Source organism: Gallus gallus, chromosome 8, assembly GCF_016699485.2.
Source record: "Gallus gallus isolate bGalGal1 chromosome 8, bGalGal1.mat.broiler.GRCg7b, whole genome shotgun sequence".
NCBI classification, from domain to species: Eukaryota; Metazoa; Chordata; class Aves; order Galliformes; family Phasianidae; genus Gallus; species Gallus gallus.
In genome coordinates this window covers 13376103-13396215 of record NC_052539.1, presented here as the reverse complement: position 1 = coordinate 13396215, position 20113 = coordinate 13376103, and the positions used below count along the sequence as shown (strand labels likewise).

The 20113-nt window shown below is 38.8% G+C and overlaps 2 protein-coding genes across 10 annotated transcripts in view; both read right to left on the bottom strand.

Annotated features, from left to right (window-relative positions):
- Positions 1 to 11379, bottom strand: part of ABCA4 (ATP binding cassette subfamily A member 4) — an 87139-nt gene extending 75760 nt beyond the window's left edge. For all 4 annotated transcript variants that reach the window (XM_015290703.4, XM_040705039.2, XM_040705040.2 and 1 more), the window contains exons 1-3: positions 11090 to 11379; positions 6013 to 6112; positions 2593 to 2686 (exon numbers count right to left, since the gene is read on the bottom strand). In XM_015290703.4, coding sequence (XP_015146189.1) covers positions 2593 to 2658 — 66 coding nt within the window. In that variant the 5' untranslated portion in view covers positions 2659 to 2686; positions 6013 to 6112; positions 11090 to 11379. The remainder of the gene's footprint in view (positions 1 to 2592; positions 2687 to 6012; positions 6113 to 11089) is intronic.
- Positions 11380 to 12260: 881 nt separating this feature from the next.
- ARHGAP29 (Rho GTPase activating protein 29) overlaps positions 12261 to 20113 on the bottom strand; it is a 50663-nt gene continuing 42810 nt past the window's right edge. For 3 of the 6 annotated variants that reach the window (NM_001396195.1, XM_025152833.3, XM_015290634.4), the window contains 10 exons: positions 19857 to 19985; positions 19587 to 19685; positions 18660 to 18823; positions 18219 to 18407; positions 17904 to 18041; positions 16079 to 16311; positions 15140 to 15446; positions 14947 to 15058; positions 14468 to 14587; positions 12261 to 14147 (listed from right to left, as the gene is read on the bottom strand). In NM_001396195.1, coding sequence (NP_001383124.1) covers positions 13249 to 14147; positions 14468 to 14587; positions 14947 to 15058; positions 15140 to 15446; positions 16079 to 16311; positions 17904 to 18041; positions 18219 to 18407; positions 18660 to 18823; positions 19587 to 19685; positions 19857 to 19985 — 2390 coding nt within the window. In that variant the 3' untranslated portion in view covers positions 12261 to 13248. The remainder of the gene's footprint in view (positions 14148 to 14467; positions 14588 to 14946; positions 15059 to 15139; positions 15447 to 16078; positions 16312 to 17903; positions 18042 to 18218; positions 18408 to 18659; positions 18824 to 19586; positions 19686 to 19856; positions 19986 to 20113) is intronic. The other 3 variants (XM_015290633.4, XM_046944435.1, XM_015290632.4) reach the window with 2 other exon arrangements.

Genomic DNA, 20113 nt, shown 5'->3' with positions numbered 1-20113 from the left:
TATGATGCCTCAGACAAAATCTTGCTAGAAGTAGAGGGCAGATGACCAAATTGTTAGCCTAGGAAGTCTGCTACTGCGTAGCTGTACAATGTTATAAACTGTTCTCAATACCCAATGTGTCTACAGGGTCTGATTAGCACCAGCTTCCAGCCACTAAACATGATGTTTGGGACAAGCACTGTGCAAATGGACTCAAGAGGGATAAGAACTGGAGAAGATTACTAAGTTGTTTTGTTGCAGGTAAAACTGGGTTATTGCTCAGATCACGGCTCTTGCCCCATTCCAAGGAAACACAAAATCCTCAGACTTGAATTTAGTATTACCTTCTCTCTGAGCTAACTGTCCAGGGTGGGACTAAAGGCTAAAGCAAAAGGAAAGCTTTCATTCAAGTTGGTAAACAATGTGTTGTGTGGTGAGGATAGATAAGTAGCTTTTGGCCCTCTGATACTTTCCTGTAGTTCTTTTCTTGAAGTCATACAGCTATCTCAGTACCCACTAGGAAGGCTTAGAGAGCAGTCCATAACCCCACAGAATCATGAGATAAAGAGCAGAAATCTTAGCAATACACAGACATGTAATATCCACATGGACCTGCAATGAATCAAGCTTGGTAATATGATTCTATAAATCTGATGAGCCTAAATTGGCTGTGGATCATCTGTTAACTGTAAGGCACCCTTTCCTCGTGAATTAGAGTGAAACGTGAACTACGGTAAAAGATTGGGTATGCCTCCATTTATTGTACTGCACGAGGGTTGCCAAAAACAAGGCTGATTTTCCCAAAAGACATTCTTTTAGCTGCTTCTGATGTTACAGATTTTTGTTTTGGCTACCTTCTTTGTCTGAGTGGACAAATAAGCAAGTAGGTTTATATATGCAAAATAGCAGAATAATTTTTACTGACTCAATTTTAAAATTGTTTTGCCCTTCAGAGCAGAGAATATATTTCTTTTTGCTTAAAAGTTAGGAATGATCACCACAGAAAGGGACTCTGGCAACACCTAGAAATTAAAAGAAATTGCATTTTTGAAACTCCTGTTGAAAAAATATAATTAAGAAAAAAAGAATTCCTGAAACACAACTAATACTTTTAAATGAAATGTCTGAATAGATTTGCTAAAATCAAATAATATTTCACACACTGAAAACACAGTGTAAAGATCCATTTGCTAAAAACTAAAGGACTATGTCTCAATTCTCTCAGAGTAACCACTCAAAGATCAGAAACACATGGATTTTTTTTTTTGGGTGCGTGTTTTTCTGAACTTGAGAGTCAAGCTATGACAACTCTTTGGATATCAGTAATTACAGTGTAGCTTTACAAAGGGGTCTTTATACTTGGTGTAATTTAGGTTAAGTGTGGATTGGCGAATTTCATATCGCATTAAAATACAAGTTGTCAATGTTGCATGCATCAGCTCTAGCTAGTAATGCAAATTGTGAGAGAAAGTCAGCAGGGAAGATATGAAAGAACACACATTCAATTTGTCTATGAAAAAAGAAATCAGATAACCCTTTGACCTTCTAACTTTTAGCTTGAGTCATAAGGAATATCTTTAAGAGTTTTGGAAGTGGACAAAACAGCTAGTGCAGTTTTACACAATAACCTTCTTGGTATTTACTCTTAATCAGAATCAAGCAAGCAATCACATAAGTGTGAACAAGAAAGTGGGCTGGGAAGTGAGGTGTCTCAGCTCCATCAGCAGAATAGGTGTAACCGTTAGAGGGAGATTCCATCTGGTTTTGACCAAGAACTGAAGCACCTCTGGATATATTTGTTATAACTCCCAAAAAATGATGGCGCAGAAAGAATCGTGTCAGCATAAGTGAACATTTCACCTCATCCCCTAGCTCATTTTGACACTGTTGATCTTTGTTATCAAAGCAAAACAACCTTCTTGACTGCTCCAGCTGCACACTTCACCAAGAGTACTCCTTCATTATTTTCAATTTGAACTGGCAGTCTTTCTCTATAGCAGATCAAAGGAAGCTTTCCCTGCAAATTACAGAAATAGTCATAGTATGCTTGAGTATATCAGAGGACCAAGACCCTTCCTAGGGGTTTTGACTCTAAGAAAATTTGGCTAAGAAAAAGAAGAATGAAACATGATAGAAAGTTATAGAAAAATCTGCTCTGAGTGTTACAAGATCTAGAAGGATTTGAAAGGATTTAAAATACTTCTGACTTTCAATTTATTTATCATGCTATTCAAGCATATTAAAAATAAACAATTTTATGTGAGTGTTAGAATCTAACTAGATTTGCATCTGGAAGCAGGTTGGCCTGAGGAGCAAATCTAAAATTAGGAATCAAATCTCCCCAAGCTGAGCAGTGTCCACAACATTTTCCTGACCTAATAAACCATTACTACCCATAACTATTCTCCTTGTATGTTGTCCTATTTAAACAAACAACCATTTCTCTACGCTTTGTTGGTGCAAAACCGCTTTGTAAATTGCACCAGACAAGATCCCAGACTTATCCAACTGAGGAATTTTTTTTTTATTTTTATAGGCTGATAGATGTTTGACTGGTAACTTCATCCAGGGGCCTGCATGGTCCAAGGCTGAAGTCTAATAACAAAATTTTACCTTTTGTCTTTTTCGGAGGATCCAGTTCTTCCAGAGTAGAAGTCTGACTTGCCTAAGGAAGTTCATTCTTCTATATCAGCTGTCTCTGGTTAACCTACAGCAAACAATGCATCAACATTTTTTCAGCCAGCACTTCAAACTGAGAAAAATAACAGTTTTTTGTTCTTATTTTAAGACTATGTTAACATTGAAATTGATTCCTGTCATTGTCTGCTTCACTTAATCTTGCACTTGACACACTATTATACATTAAAAAAAAACCTCTGTCTTTCCTTTGTTTGGAGACTGTTTCCTGTGGCACATTTTATCAGCACCAAAAAGCAAGACATAGGAAAAACATTTCTTTCAAGTGAAAAAGCATCACTAGCATTGATTCCAGGTATTATCTTGGACTTGTAAGTAATGAAAGCAGTTAATTGCTGCATCAGTCATCAGATTAAATCGGTGCCTTCAAACTGATGTTTCAAAGAAAAGATTAATTTACAACTGGACACTAGTTTACATTAAAAATCAGTTACATAAAGACAAAATCAGTCTTTCCATTCAGACACTATAAATGCGTACTGACTAGCGCAGCTTGGAATGGATTTTATATAGGCAAATTAATTTTGCTGCAATTTAAAACAAAGCAACGCAACAAAACCAACAAAAGATATACCCCATGATCTCAGACTTACGTACTTTAAAATAAAAAACTCCCAGAACACTTTAATGGGGATTTGACAGAATTTAAACCATCATATGCTCTGCTTCCTAGGCTCATGACCTATTTTAATCACCACAAATTTTTGCCTTCAAAAGGAAAAAAAGAACTGGATATGTAAGTCGAAATAGATGCCTTCCAAACATAGGGAAGTTTTAAAACAAAGAAAGCATTTAGACTTACTCTCTATATCAGCTTCCTACTTTATAGCTGCCTTATGGGATTTAAATGATTAAAGAGTGGTTTCTTCTTGAATGGTTAGTAATAACTGGGAGTAAGTGGAAAAGGACATGCAAGTTAGATATTAGAAAACACTTTGTAACGATAACAATTATGACATAGACATGATTGCTGGAGGTTACCCAAATCTGCATCAGGAACTGCACAGACAGGACTGCTCTAGATTTGATGGTTTGTTGAGACATTCTTGTCACTTTTTTAGAATTTTTTTTGTAAAAAAAAAACCTATTAAGGGGGAAAGATTTTGTTTGGTTTTAAGAGGCAAGTCTTGGATAGCACACCAGAATATACTGGCCTAATCCTTCAACATAATATTAGTTGACACAAAAATTGGTAACATTTATTTGATAATTTCAGAAAATCATCTCAGCTGCAAGTTTTAAGATCACCCAGGAAGGAGGAGGACGGCACTGGGGAGAAGGACCGGCATGAGTCCTTGCTAACCTTACTGGAAAAGGTTCCAAAAAACCACGAAGGTCTCTTCTGACATACTGAGCATGTAAAAGGTTTGGAGTGCGATATTTGAGACTTAGCTATGGTTGGCTATGTTGCTTACTGGGGATCAAATAACAAGACATCAAGTCTAGAGAAAAAAAAGAAAAACATGCAAAACTGATGGTGACAAAACTTGCAACATTTTCTATATATCGTAGGCTAACCATTTCATGCAGTTTTCAGTGTCACTCGAAATGCAATGATTCAAGTTCCCCAGCATTACAGGAAATGAGATTAGTTATAAAATACAACTGCTGTTATAAAAAGTAAATAGATTGACATTTGGTGGTTTGAAGACATACACTTCTTCCCCTGGGACAACTTGTGGCCATTCCCTCTAGTCCTACCACTGGTTACCTGGAAAAAGAGACTGACTCTCACCTCACCACAATCTCCTTGCAGTGAGTTGCAGAGAGCAATAAGGTCTCCCCTGAGCCTCTTCTCCAGACTAATCAATCCCAGTTCCCTCAGCTGTTCATCATAAGACTTGTGCTCCAGACCACTTTACCATCTTCCTCAGAGATGACACTAGGAAACCAGTTCTGACTGATCATTTGATTCTTCTGTGTAGACTAGAGATAGAAAAAACTAAAATTTAGACATTAACATTCACCTTTTTTTCCTCTCATACTCATTAATTGAGGAAAAGCACATCATACTCTTCAGACATTTGCCCAATCCAGAACAGTTTTGAGCAATTAACTGTTGGAAGATTTTAGAGTCCAAGAAAAAAAGATTGGCTGAGCTTCAAGACAACACTCTGGCATGATGTCATTTACAGCAGGTCCTGCATCTGAACCAGCTGATGCCTTTTAAGAGCATTCTCACTTAGAAACCATCCTATATTTGATTGCATGCAGCTCCAGCAGAGACCACACCTTGCTGTTGCCATTAAAGTAGCACCTGAAGCTCCTTAGGAGTTCCCATTGAGGTTGCCTTTGCTGAGCTGCAGACTATGGGCAGCCAGTTTTCTGATGCTCTCACATTACACTCAGGACTCTTGAACCCGTTGCTGTTCTCAAGAATGAATCCTACAGTTAGATAAATGAAACAGTTCTGTTCCAGCACCTCCTACCCTCCTCTAAACCCCAGATGGATGCTCTGCAATCTTTCCACAACTGCTGTGAAAGGAAATACGAGCCTTCATGTCAAGGCCATGAAATCTACTCTGCCAATGGTCTGGCATCTCCACTTCTTCCTCTTGGCTCATAAATGAACTATCCAATGTGTTTCTTCTAAGTCACTGAGAGATTTCCTCATAGTGCATAGTCTGTCAGTTCACATTCATACGTTGTTTTTAATGTATACATACGTGTATTATCCTCTAACTTTCAGTACTACTGCTAGCAAAAAGAACAATTGCAGTGTGTATGGCAAACAGGTATACAGGCATTGGACCAGAGAGATTATCGCGTTACAAAGGAGTAATCAAATAAAGATCTTACCCGTGTCCCAGGCTTGCGAAAGGGCTCCAAGAGGAGTGATCTCCAGAGAGAGATCCTTCCTCCTTGGGAGTCAGCCCTTAAATGGGGTCTAGGAGGGGTGGAGCCTAGCTCAGTGACTTCCAGTCACTCAGGTGAAATTGCGTTCACCTGTGTCCCTGCAGCTGACTCAGCGCTTGCCTCAAGTGGTCAATCAGAGGTTCAGGCCGTGATTCAACAGTTCCCATACACGGTGTAAGGCCATAAATGAGATTAGAATTGCCAGATAGAATGTCTGTTAACACTTGTGCTAGAAAATGTAGATTTTTTTCTGATAAACTTCAGATTCTGTAGCAAGACAATACATAAGGAGTAACTCATTTCCAACCCAGAAATATTCTTTCCTACTTGGGCATCACTCGAGAGGACTAACATAGAAATATATGGTCAGGATTTAACCTCTACTAATTTATGTAGAATAAAACACTACAATGAAGTAATGGAGTAGGTCCATGGTAAAAAAAAAAATAGTACCTAGAAACAGTACACTTAGAACTCTACCTGGGCTCAGCTTCTGAAGTGACTAGTCATGATGTAGATATATCTTCATTCTTAACAGCAGCAACATTCTGCTCACAGGACCAGTGGTGGCTTGAAACAACTGCAATTAGGAACAGTATAGGCACTTAGAAGAAATTCAGTTACAAAAAAATGAAGTTTAAAGATATTAATGCCCCTCCTAAAACTGGAAAAAACCCTACACTTACGAACTTATTCAGCTTTTCAGAAGATAATGCAAATCAAGACTGATAATATTTAGAAGGGCGCACACTTGCTGCCTGAAGATAACGGGTTTAAGGGATGCGATTTATACCCATGGCATATGTAAATCTATGTTTTACTAATTTTGCTTTTACAGGAACTGGCTCTCCTTCCAGGGGGCTCAGTGCAAGGGCCTACAAAAACAACTTGCTTCTATCAGCAGCATATTACTGAGGAACTGTAGGAAGATTCTTTCAAATTCCCAAGCCACAGGAAAAAATAAATCCATTTATTCTGTGGTTTCTTCCTTTATTTTTTTCCTAGCGGTTAATACTGTAGAGTGCTACAGTATACTACACAGCATATTCTATAGTATTCTATCCCATGGAATACTAATACTACAGGAGAATGATTTGTGGCATATATTCAGGAAAAAAAGTACATACACTGTTGACAGAAGTGAAAGGATTAGTTATATCAATCACTGACACTAGCTTTACAACATAGCACAATAAAGCTAAATGCTGATTTTAATTCAGTAGAAATAAATTTGACTTAAATTAATCAAATTTCTTGAAGTTCAATCCTATCTTAAAATCTCTAAAGTACCACCAGAAGAAACAAGAAAGGGATTTAAAAAAAAAAAGTAACAATAAGTCTTCATAAAGGGCCTTTTCTTTCTTCTTTTTCTGGTTTTTGAACTTCAGCAGGGAAATACAGGGACAACTTTTATAACCTGGACACTTGCTGGATAGCACGTATCATGGTGTTACAGCTGGTACCACAGAAAGGTGTCTGCGCTAGGAATTATTTCTCAGCTAATGATAAGGAGACAAATGACAGTAACGATGTGAATGAGATACTTCTGTATTGTGTGTCATGTTCAGTAAGAGGAAGGCCTAAAAATGAGTCAGTTTCATGTTTTGGCTGGCTGCCAACAATAAACAATAGCTCTTTCTGGCTTAACCCTAGAGGTTCCCCAGAACATTCCTTTTCTCCAAACAGTCAGCAGCAGTTAGCAAAGGGTCCTCTTACCCTGCTGATATTGTATCAGTCACACCCTCCTATCAGAAGCTATCAAGAATTTCTCTTACCTACACTGCGTTCCTGCTTTTGGCAGAAAAGTACCCCTGACCTCCAGTGGTACTGACATATCAGACTTGCTCTGGTACCACTACTGTCAGGTTAAGAATAGAATGTGCAATTAATTCTTAAATTGATTAACATGACAAGCAGGCACTGGCCTCAGTATCTTTTCAAGCAGATTCTTTCAGCTGTATGCCTGCTGATACGCGCTTAGAGAACATACCACTCTTTCCCAGTGCTCTGAACCTAGTTCATTGGAATGTCAATCCTTTCTCTAAGCTCTGTTTGTTTCATTAAGGTGGCACAAATATATGTTTTTTTCTGTTAGATAAAGTGTTCTAAAGACCAGGAACATCTTCAAGGCTTACTATACAAGTCAGAACTGCAGTGCCCCACATATTTTCACAAGTGATCCTGACAAAATAAACACTGCTGCTGAACTTCTCAGTAAAGGCATGGAAAGCCTGTTACTGCAATGCCTGTGCAAAACTATCCAGTTAAGGTAGTCCAGACCATCGATCGTGGCTCTCTAGAGAGCCATGAACAGAGTGAGACACAAAATTAACCATTTCCACAACTTCTGAAGAAAAAGTCTCTTCTTGTCACCCAATACTTTCTATTCAATGTTTTCTAGAACTTTCAAAACGTCAGCAAGCTGCAAAGTCACACTTACAGAAATACAGTAAGCTAAATACAACCTGACCAGGCATGTTTTAACTCAGATCTCTGGAGGTGCACTCGGAGAGCTTTCCAGCAAGTGCTGTCCTACCTCAGCTAACATTTGCTGTATGGAGGTACACGTTAGGATGAAATGATGCATTGCACATCTCTAACATAGCCTGCCTTTAAGTGGTATCTGTTTATGATCAGATTCAGTAGCAAGAAAAGCAGTGTGTGACCAGTGAGGCTTTTGCATCTTTGTTTTTATGAGATTTTCATATTCAGGTGTTTAAATAGACATCTCCAGCAGTGATTCCACCAGGCAGTAGCTCTGTATAAGCATGATCATTGCCCTCCTGGACATGTTTTCATATCACAGCTGAGACTCTATGCTGGAACTTTAACAGAGAAACTGAGGGCTTCATGAAGCTGCCTCATGGGCTGCTGAAGTCCACTCAGATTAATGGCAAGAGAAACTAGCGCTGCTGTTCAGCTGTAACTTGTGTTTAAGCACTGCTACTATGTTCAAGGCAATCAGACAATTTAATTCTTCTATTCAGCAAACAAATATTTTAGCTCTAAGACTAGTACAAGCTATTTTAAGAAAACAGCGTTTTTCTCTCCTGCACAGTACACAGAAACAGCTCTAGCAGATTAAACTAATCTTCCCTCAATTAGATTTTTACATCACAACAATAACAGTGGGGTATATATGCATATTTTTTATGTTCAACATCATCAGCAGTGCCTGTGACCCACTTCTGCTTGGTAGAGTGTGATCTTCAAAAGTAAACACAGAAAGCTGATGTGGGGCCAACCGGTTCACATGGGAGGAGAAAATGTGGTTCAGCTTACAAAGCACACCGTGCAGTTCCTGGGGTAGCTCCACCTACAGTTGCTGCTGGCAGCAGCAAAAAAAAAAAAAAAAAAAAAAAGGAGGCATTCCGTGTCTGTATCAGAACTTAACAAAAGCTGTAAGTGGAAATGCAGATTTGGTGACAGTCTTTGCACGATGCTTACAAGTGCAAGATAACGTTCCTCGTGCTGTATGTTTATGAATACATGCCTGAATACATATGGTCATGTGGCATACATGTTCTGTTAGGATAAGTCAGTGATTACATTATTTACAGAAGACAAAGGCACAAATAAGTCATAATGGTCACTGTGAGACATAATTAAACATTCCCATCGCCTCACCTACAAGTGCCATAATTGTAAACAACTGTTTTAAATACTAGTATTACTATTATTGTATTTGTTCTCTTATTTCTTGACTTATTTCTGACTTTTGATTCCTAAGTCAAATTTGGTTGACTATTGTTTGTGCAGCAAATTATAAAAAACATCCCTAGTAAACACTCCCATAAAAATTTCTCTTTAAGAGAAGAATTCTCTAAAATTATTAACAGTTACCACAAAGATAGCTTTGAATATATGCATGTGTGCACCGGGTGTATTCATGAGCCAACACTTTCAATTTTCAGAAAGAATGCTCTCCAGTGTCCCAACAATTTCTTAGCTGGTTCTTTCCACCACAAACAAAGAAGACTGTTCTCAGGCACTGCCTCGCTAGAAAGGTAACATGATTAATGGCTAACACAACTTAGCTGAGGCAGAACTGTAGGAGCATGTGTAAACATCTTTTACAGAGAAGTGAATAAATAGATGAGTGCACATAGAGAAAACTGCATCTACACAGTCAGGATGGAATTTTCTGAGTTAAGTTCTGCACTCAGTTATCCTAAGCTCCTGTGGAAAATCCAAGTGGAAAGTTGCTTCAATTTTTTTTTTCCTGATGTGTTTCAGATAAGGCGTGACTTGAAAGGACAAGAACATGCAGTTGGGTCAAGCGGGTCAATTTCTTGTTATGGCAGCTACTGAAAGAATTATAGAAAAGAGAGAGAAAGGAAGCGAGCAGTGATACTTGAACAGATGGCAAAAAACAAGATGCACAGAAATCAGTGTACAGAAACTAGAAGAAACTGTACTGATCGTAAGATTACAGACAGAATGACTTCAGAAGTACTGGCAAGAAATCAGAGAAAAGCCAATTAAACTTCCTTTTGAAAGACGTGTATTTCTAAGAATCAAAGATGATAAAAATCTAACAGATTTCTCTCTATTTCAAAACAAGCAAATGTGGCACCTTAAATAAGTCCTGTGACATGCAGGCTTAGCAGTGGACTAATTACCCCTATCTACGCAAGGCATATCATGGCTAAACAATCACACACGGCATACCAGGCACAAACTCGGAAGGAATGCATTCTACATCTGCCATAATCCGATTTACTCACGTAGACTTTCAGCTACCAACCAGGAGCTGAGAAGGGAGTTTTTTTTTTCCCCTCACATTCACCCCTCTCAAATGTTTTATGTTTCACAAGATTTAGGATAGATTTTTCTTCCATCTGTAAGTGAGAATTCTTTTCAAGGATTCCATGCATCTCTATTAGAAATTGAACTCCTATCCCTTCACAAAGAGAAATGGAAGTGCAGATATAAACTTTAGTTTTAAAGTCTCCTGCTGTGCAGTGTATTTCCATGTTGACACGTTTAAATAAAACAGCATTATTTCTAAGTATCAGAATCCCTCTACTTCGCTAGTGAAAAATAAAGATGACTTGTCCCATTTTCCCAACACAATCTGCTTCCACTGACAAGCACAATGGCTTGACAGAAGCACATCTGTAGAGCAGAACAGTGAGAGCTGAGAGCCCAGTGCCCAGACACGGTGACATGGTGCCTGCACGTTACTTCAGGTGAGCTCCAGCCCTGCAGAATGAAGGCACGTCAACAGCTGCAGTACATTGGGCGCTGCCGCAGCACTTCTCGGTGCAACTCCACCACAAACCAGTCAGGTTTGCATGCTCTGGGATTCCCGTACTATGAACTAGAGTAGCATGTAGAGGAGTCACTTAAAAAAAATATAAACGTGATCTAAACTAAAATATAGCAAACACACAAAACACACGCTAGCAGTATTTACAGAACATTTCTTGTAAGCCTTCAGATGACCTAATTAGGCCTCTACTTCAAAAGCCAATTAATTCATGGACTTGAAAGCATAACAAGGACTTCTTAAATACAAGCAATAAAGACTGGAAACTTCACCTCAAAAGCTTACCTCGTATAAGCACTGCAGGAAGAGCAAGGTCTCTGAAGGAACGTTCAGCTCGGCTGCAAAGAAACGCGCGCTGCAGGTGTCGAACGGCACCGCCCCGCGTGAGGAGCTCACCTTAATCCTGAGCTTGGTGCAGAACAGCGCGATCCACAACTTGAAGTTCCTGAACAAAAATCCTCCCTCAAGGTAGGGACGAGCAGCGCCGGCACAACGCCCTACCGCCTCACAAGCTGATACGCCGCTAAGATTTTTCTTCAGATGTGAGCAAAGCTTGCCTTTGGAAAGATGCCGTCAGAAGGGCAGCTCTGGCGGCTTTAGGGGCTGCTAAACAAACAGCTGTCACGACTAATTAGGTCAGGGAATTACGGAGATTGTGCTCTGCCAAAGCTTTAAGAGGGATGAGGCACTGCAGTACGACTTCAGAAAATCTCATTACCGAGCAAACGCGCCGCAGAAAGGTCCCCCCGGTGGAAGGCCGCGGGGGTCGCTCACGCCGCGCCTCTCCGACTCCGAGCCGCCACCTGGACAGGTGGGCGGGTCGCTGCCATTAGTCGTGCGGAGGGGATTCGAGACAACACCTGAAGAAATTTGCATCAGAACCGAAACGAACGGGGGGCCATTAGAAACACTTCCACTCAAAAGGAAAGCCGACGTCCTTTCCGCGAGGCTCACGGCCCTCACGTCCCTCACGCCGCGGCCCCCCTAGGCGCGCTGCACGCGGGCGGGAAGCGCCTCACCGCGCCATCACTGCACAGCGCGGCCTTACAGCGAGGTCAGCAACCGACAGAAAGCGGAGCTCTTCTCAGGCCGCCCTGCTGCCACGGGTGGGAAGGAAAGCTCTGGAAGGAACTCCCCTTCAGAGGGAGCGCCGCACACGGCTCCAGCATAACCGTCACGCGGGCATCGCCACGTGTATTTAACACTAAAGTAGGTGATCTACGGGTTTTTGTATCCTCTGAGAGCCCCTTTGGTTTTCATCTGTAGGAAGTACAACGCTAAAAAAAAAAACCGTGCTATACAGCATTTGAGAAAAGGTCAGGTTAATGGTAATCTGGTTAAGGGAAGTGTGCCCGCCCCCAAAGAGATACAAAGTATTTATCGTCGCAAAGGCCAACGGTCCATTGTTTAATAAATTAGAAGGTACCCAGATACAGAAACCATAGAGTCACTGAAATGTTAACAAGTTAATATATTTCAAAGCAAATATAACGGTGTACACATAAAAACCATTTAATACAAAGTGGAAACAGTTAGATGCACCTACTGCTGTGGATTTTTGGTTATTTTCAGGTCTTTTGCTGAAACTTGGAAGCCATGCTCTTCATTTCAGTGACACCAGCTTAACGGTGAAACTGATCTACAGCAAGCAAACCGCTGCTGCTTCGGTCCGCTAGGAGAGACAGCACCGCTGCAGCTGAGCCTCCCCACAGGGGCACCCACACCAAACAGACTGTGCACATTTGTCCCACTCACTAAGCTACACAAGAAACCAGATGTGGCTCAATAGCTGCTTCTGAATGGTGAAGCTCAGTAAGTGCATTCTTGCTGTACAAAATAATAATAATAATAATATTAAAGTGACAACATAGAGAACTGGCAACAGATAACCACATCTGCCTAAATATACACATATGATACATAATTATGGGCCATGGTGGCCAGTATGTAAGTCTGTTCAGGAGCAAAGCCTTCATTGCACAGATTAGAAAACTGAACAAATGCTTTTATAGAGCAAAGCACAAGCTTTGGTTTATGCTTAAACAGTGAATACCAGGCCTTCAATTTTTATTAATAACATCTATTATGAAAAATATGTCATTTCATTGCTACATGTGATAGTCATTCCTCTATAGTTAAGCACTTCATTCCATACAATGAAATGAAGCTCTATATATCTTATTCAATGAATCCATTGGCTGTATCTAGACTGGGAATGCAATAAATCTATGAAAATCCACTGAATTACAAGAAAATATTTGACTCATTACCATCACAATTCCACACCCCCCTCCCCCCACTTTTAAAAGGCAGCATATATAAAAAATAACTCCCATATGGCACAAAAGTAGGATTCTCAAGGGAAAGCAAATGATAAAGGGTCAGGGGAAGCTTCACTTTGACAAGATCAACACATTGCATTCAGTCCAAGAGGAATTTGCACCCTATACAAAGTGAGCTTCCCTGTGTTCTAGCTCTTGGATCCTTTTTGGCCTTAGTCTCTGGTAAGCAGGTTTCAAATCTGTGGAGTGAGTATCCTCTGAGCCAGTTTTTTGTTCATTTGTGCTTTGTCCAGGATTGCCCGATGGAAGTGCAGAGCTCCTAGCCAGTTTCACAGTATCCTGCTGAAGCACAGAGCTAGCACTTGTTGATGCACAAGCTTTGGCTTGTTCTACTGAACTCCTTTCACTTTGTTTGGATTTGTTAGGAGGTGGTTTATAAAATGTCCCTGGGGGTGGTTGTAGTGTTCTTGGTGCCCTGAAGGCAGCAAGAGAATGGGCATCAGGACTGTTCCCATCTGTTGCTGTCCTTCCTGACCTGACAGAAAGAGAATATGGCTTACTAGGAAGAATGGCATTAGCTGAACTGTTACTACATGATGATGATAAGGCACCTGCAGTTCCACCCTCAAGTGCTCGGTTCTCCTGGGGCACATTTGTCACAATCATTGCTGTCCTTGCTGTGATATCATACTGTTTATATTGCTTGTCCCAGGTTTTTTGAAGCATCTGAGTGTCACAACAAGAAAGTCTGCAGAATGTATTGACAGCAGGGAGTGCCTTAACCTCTGAAACTTCTTCAATAGTAGGGCTTCTGCCAACCTTTTCTGGACTTACAACTCCTGCATTTCGTGAATTTCTCTCATTCAAAACACAGGGAGGAAGTATTCGATCTACAGGTAAGCTCACAGGGCGAATAGCTGGTTTTGTCCTTGGAACCCTCAATGGAACTTTGGTAATTTGACGATTAGGTTTTGCAGGAAATAAGTTAACTTTACAGCTCTCTTCACTTGCAGAAACAAATGAATGACTGTCTTTCTCTGAAGCTGGATTCACAGCATCACCTAGAAACACAAATAGATGTTACTCGAGTCTTCAGAATTTTTAGACAGAATGCAAGCTTCACCAATGACCTCTTCACAGCTCATACAGCAATGGGATAACAGCTTTTAGGTATATTCTGTACTCATTACTAAGAGTATCCCACAATAGCCAAATATTAGCATTTCAATAACATTAAAACAATTAATGTACAGATATGACCAAGGAGGAAGAAATCAGAGACACCACACTATCATATACTCTTTTTCTTTTGCTAGTGCTTTACTATTCCTATTTATTTTTCATTTTTAAGATTTTAACACTTCCAGATTTTGCACTGTACCTGACTCTTTTGGAGCAGAAATATGAATGTCCAAAATGTTGGTAGCTGATGATTCTAGTAGAGAATTACTCTTCCCAGAGCCCTCTGATTTAGTTCCCCCAAGTTGCAGTGACACATGTTCTGGAGGAAACAATAGTCAAAACACATGAATTACTCAATATTGGTTCATAGCATCATAGTAGATTGCAGAAACCCATAGTCACTACAAGTTTATTTATTTTGTTCAAAGAGAAATCACAACAACTGTTGTGCTCTCTTAAATACTTTAAACTGATTCTTTAAACACGTTCTTTTTTAACCAAAAGCCTTTAAAAAGATGTAATCCTGCTCCCGTTAAGAAAACAAACACTGTATCAAGCAGTGACTAGCAACTTTTAGACAAGATTTACTGGTCTAAATTGAAGAGCAGCAAACAGTATGATCTGATTAAACCAGGACTGCTACTTATCTACCAACTCAGTACATAAAAGCCCACTAACCAGTTACAGATGTATCTACTTGTTCTTTTGCATTCTTGCTATTGTTCGATTCCAAAAGCAATGCAGTTGTTTCTGAAGCTCTGTTTTCACTTGAAGCTATTGGAACACCCTGCTAACAGAAGTCAGAGCAAAAGTAAATGAGAACAAGAGAAAAGACATTCCTCCCCAGAAAAGTACAAGAGAAGTGACTCACTTCCTTCACAGCAACAAATGACTTCCTCTGCTGCTGTGGTTCCCTCTCTTCTGCTGATAAAGCAACTCTGACTGTAATGGCATTTTCTTCAGTCTGTGATGTGCTCAGAAACGGTTGCAATGAAACATCAAATATCTTCTCATAGTATGTTATAAGCAGCTCCACTACCCGGGCCTGATATGGATAATCCACAAGTGAGGATAAAGAAACTGTAGCATCTGTTTGGCGTGGCCTGATCAGAGTTGGGCCAAATATTATGCCAAGGTTGCTAGCTGACATTTTATTTTCATCAGACTGTTCTGTAACCCTGCATAAGAAGAGGTGAGAAAAACTCAAAGAGTTAGAGGGTTTCACTACTTCAGAAATATTTTAGATGTTCATTCTCATTTATATCTGAAGAGGCTAAAAGATGATAAAAAAAACTTAAGGTGGGTTTAGACAGGTAGCAGGCAGAATCATCACTGAAGATAGCACTTAACAGCAACACAGAGTAAGCCCCTTCCACACAGGGTGTGGTGTTTTAACACTTTATTTAGCATCATTAATGGCCATCTGGAATTTTAAGGAATTGGGAGGAGGGTGGTGGGAGGAAAGGGAAGGGAGATTGGGAAACAAAGGCTAGAATCTAGTAATGTGATGACTCAAAAGATCTACATTTAAGTTTGTAGGGTTTAAAGTATGCAGCGAAACTATAACGTTACTTATGCTATTTTTGAAGCACCACTATGTTCTCTTTTGGCATAAGGATGTAGTATATGACTGAAGAACACAACTGCAGCATGCTCAAAACCACACAACTATTTCTAGGAAAAAAACAGTGGCGAATACAAATAATGTAACTTTTACTGTCTTCCAAAAGGTACAAGAGTTTCCTAATACACACTACGTTGTATACAGTTCAACTTTCAACATCAACTGGCAGTTGAAGTCTTTTCTCACCTGTGAAGGTGGCCAATAAGGTACTGAAGAGTGTTATAATTTGGTACAGGCAGTTGTTTCAGAAGATCTTTAATTTTAATGATGATCCTATTCAGTTCAATACAGATCGATTGTCTTTTCTTTGACTTGGGGCTAGCTTGCTTAGCATCCAATTCTTCATTGACACTCTGGCTTTCTTTTGCAAGTCCAATGAACTCATTGTAAAGCCGAAATAAAATCAAGGGTTCTGGAAGCTGAAGAAACATGAACATATCAGAAACTACTCAAGCCTGAATCTTCACTTTTGTTTCTTTCTAGTTGTCCTTCAATCTTGTCTGGTCTAGTGTTTTTTTGTTTTTTGTTTGTTTGTTTTTAAAGATGTTTAGTCTTTGTTTATTAGCTCAAACCACAGTTTGTCAAAGAAAAAAAAAATCTGGGTGAAGAAACTCCTCCTTATACTTCCTTCCATACATCTTTTGCTAGACCTTTGCTACAAGAGCTTCAACACTGAGCACTTACCAACACAGGTTCAGATTTCAAGGTGACTGCTATGAGGGAAGATATTACATTGCAGATACAGAACAGTACGTGTTAAAACGCTGTATTTATTCATCTTATCTTTGGGAGTATATTACATGTGATATCCAGTTTGGTGCATATTCCAGTTTTCTAATTGGATTTTACGTTATAACACAGTTATTTTAGAAAAAATGATGGCAGTATTGCCTCAGTGTAACAGCAATGTACTGCAAAGTGAATATTAATAAACTAGAAAGAATTACAAAAGAAAACAAACTTAAATCTAGACTGATTATTTGCCTTGTGCCAGCTTAGATAAAAGCAAAAAAGTAGGAAAAATAGTAAAGCTCAAAATAATCAGCATTAATGAGTGTCAAATAGGTTTTAAATCAGGATTCTAAAACATTGTTCCTACATTTAAAATGAGCAGGTCTGCCTTAAAAACAAACAAACAAAAAAACATTACCTACAAAGGAAGTAATAAGACAAGAAAACATGTTATTTAACTACTTTTAGAGTTAAGCCATATTCAAAATACAGCACAACACCTCTAACTACTCCAGTAAGTTGTATATAATATGCTATCCTTTTTATTTGATTAAATAGCCAGTTAAGCTTTGTAGCTTTACAAAAGTACTTAATTTAATGCCGACTGTGGGATTGGAATGCTCCCAAGAGGGCTTATTTTTAACAGCTAGTGTCAGAGATGGGACCAAACCACGCACCTAAGGAATGTTCCTTTCAGAGTCACTGAGTTTTTTGAGTGACACAGCAATCTCGCAGGGCAACATCCTAGTCATTAGGTACACACTGATGGAAAATTTAATCCTAAAGCTTTAAATTCCCATCTTGAAAGAAAAAGATTTATAGACCCTCCATGATGAGGGCATCAAGACCATTATGTTTCATCAGACATTCACTAGCATACATTAACTGCAATATTAGTATCTGTTTGCGTGTTGAAGCAAAAATATGGGGATGTTTTGATGTACGCATGAAACACACAAATACAGCAACCAAAAGTTTTAAAAGGTTTGGCTTTACCACAAACAGATAAATAAAAGCTAATTCTGTAAATAGTACTGGCATTGTGCATACACACATTGTGCCCATGCAGAACCTAGATTTTAATACCAGCTGTCAGTAATCTCACAGCTTTCTCTGCCCCATCACATGCTCTATAAGAAAATTAAGAAACCCTACTGGAAATATACAAGGCATTCATACAGTCTTTAGTTGCAGGATTGCTAAAAGGAGTTTTTCCTGCTTGAACTGAAGGAATATGCTATATTACAGTGATTTTGCATTTGACCTGTTAAGCATATACCTGGCGAAGATACAGCTTGAGAACATTGCTAATATCATGTGCATAAAGTTCTGAGAGCTCAACCAAATCCTTTCCATTTTCAAAAGCTTGACAAAGCTTTTCAACTCTTGATTTGGCTCCATTCACACGATAGATACCCTGAAATTAAAAGATCAGCACAGCTCAATTTTAATTTGATAAGCAAGTGCAAGAGTATAACAGATGAGATTAACAGTAAAGAATTATCATTTTGAAAGGTGATTCTTTTTTTTTGTTCTCTCCCCTTCCCTCCCAAGTATTTCTAAGTTAAGTTTTTATAAACAAACTTGACCACACCTTGACATTCAGTGCTCTGCTTTCAATTTCTGATGTACACTTCTTGATGATGAAAGGAATGCCATCAGGAACACTTTTAGCAGCTTGAGCAAATTCCACTCCGAACAAGTGAAGCCTTCCATGAAGTTTTTTGTGTCCACACTGAATAGCTAATGTCTCTAAACATTTCTTATGGCATGCAAGTGAGCACTACAGAGGAGAGGAAAAAGTACATGGTTTTACACAGTTTAACACCATGCGAAATATTGTTGATGTTTGCCACCCCACGAGGAAAAACAAAGATTTGTCATCCCCATAAGCAAACAAGATTTATTAGTCAGTGATGTCTTTGATCTTGAGAATTTTATGACCCATAAAATCTCTACTTAACATAGAAAAGTTTACAAAATTCTCAACTTCACATAAATTCAAAGCAGCAATTTAAAGTACTTTTCAACTTACCTCCTCACATTCAGCTCCATGAAATACCACTAAGCTGTCACATTCTCTGCATTTAGATGGAGCTCTCAGCTTCCGTAGTTTATGTGTTTGTGCTGCTTTAGACATATTAGTGTTTCTAAAAGGTCCCGGAGAATTTGCAGTTTCAGATGTCAGATCATTTAAACCTGGAGAGGTTTAAATTTTTGTTTCAGTCATTGTAATATCTATTAACAAGATATGGTATCTTTTTTTCTTTCTTTTTTTTTTTTTAAAGAACTGTGCCGTAGAATCACAAGGAAGCAAAACATCATTACAGACTGCATAACAGATTAATTATCATACTGCCTTACATAAAAGTAGGATTAAACAGTTTTTCATTTTTAAGTATATCAGTTTTCTTCTCTGTCATTGGCATGTGAAAATATTTGGATATTTAATCGGAGTATTGTCACAGATTAGGCAACTACTCATGCAAGTTTCATTCTATCTATTTCAAAATCCTTTATTGGAATATGAAAGGTGATTACAGTTTGGCTTGTAATGTTTTGGAAGTACTTCATAACTATACATTACAGAAAGAATACACACTCACAGAAGAACCCATACAGAACCACAAAAAACCATCACAATCTCAATCCTCTATGATAACATTAGAACAATACTTAAAGTGTTCTAAAACACAATACCAACTGGTGCTTTTCATGACTGATCCAAGCTACCAGTAACTCTGGAAAAAAAAAAATCCTTTGTTTTACAGATAAAAAAATTAAAATTAATCTGTATAGTAAACTGCCTAGAAAACTTCTTAAAAGCTCAAATACTGATTTAACAAATATGCTAGTAATCACAATACATTTAGTGTATTTTTCTCAAGCTCATTAAAAAGAAGAGTCACACTATATGACAACAGCCATCCTTTGGGAAATTCAGGTATGGAAGCAACATTACCACAGTCTGAAGGAGATGGTGGTTCTCTTTCATCAAGATCATCTGCAGATGACATAGTACCAGTAGAAGGTGTTCGTGGAAGTCGTCTTTTAAAATCCCCTAGAAGATGACAGAAAAATTCAGAAAGCTTAAAATATCACTTCCAACCATCTGCTCATTGTCATTATAGGCTCTGTCCAACATTTGCTAAATTAACAATGGCTTCTTCATTAATTTTAAACAGTCCAAGTAAAGATTTAAAAATTAGTATAGCAGTAATTGTAGCTGTACCTGGGCTAGCAGATGGTGAATCCATAGATCGTGACTCACTGCTTCCCCCTGCACTTTCAGAATCACTGCACATTCCTCCACTCTGGTTTCCAACTGACCAAGATCTGAATGGCGGTGGCCCTCGAATCACTTTTAGAAATAAAATCCACCAATTACAAATGTGAAGAACAAAATGACAGTCTTTTTATACAAAAACTAGTTGTTATATTGAAAATAGGAAAATATTGCTACAGTTATATGAACAGCATACATGTATC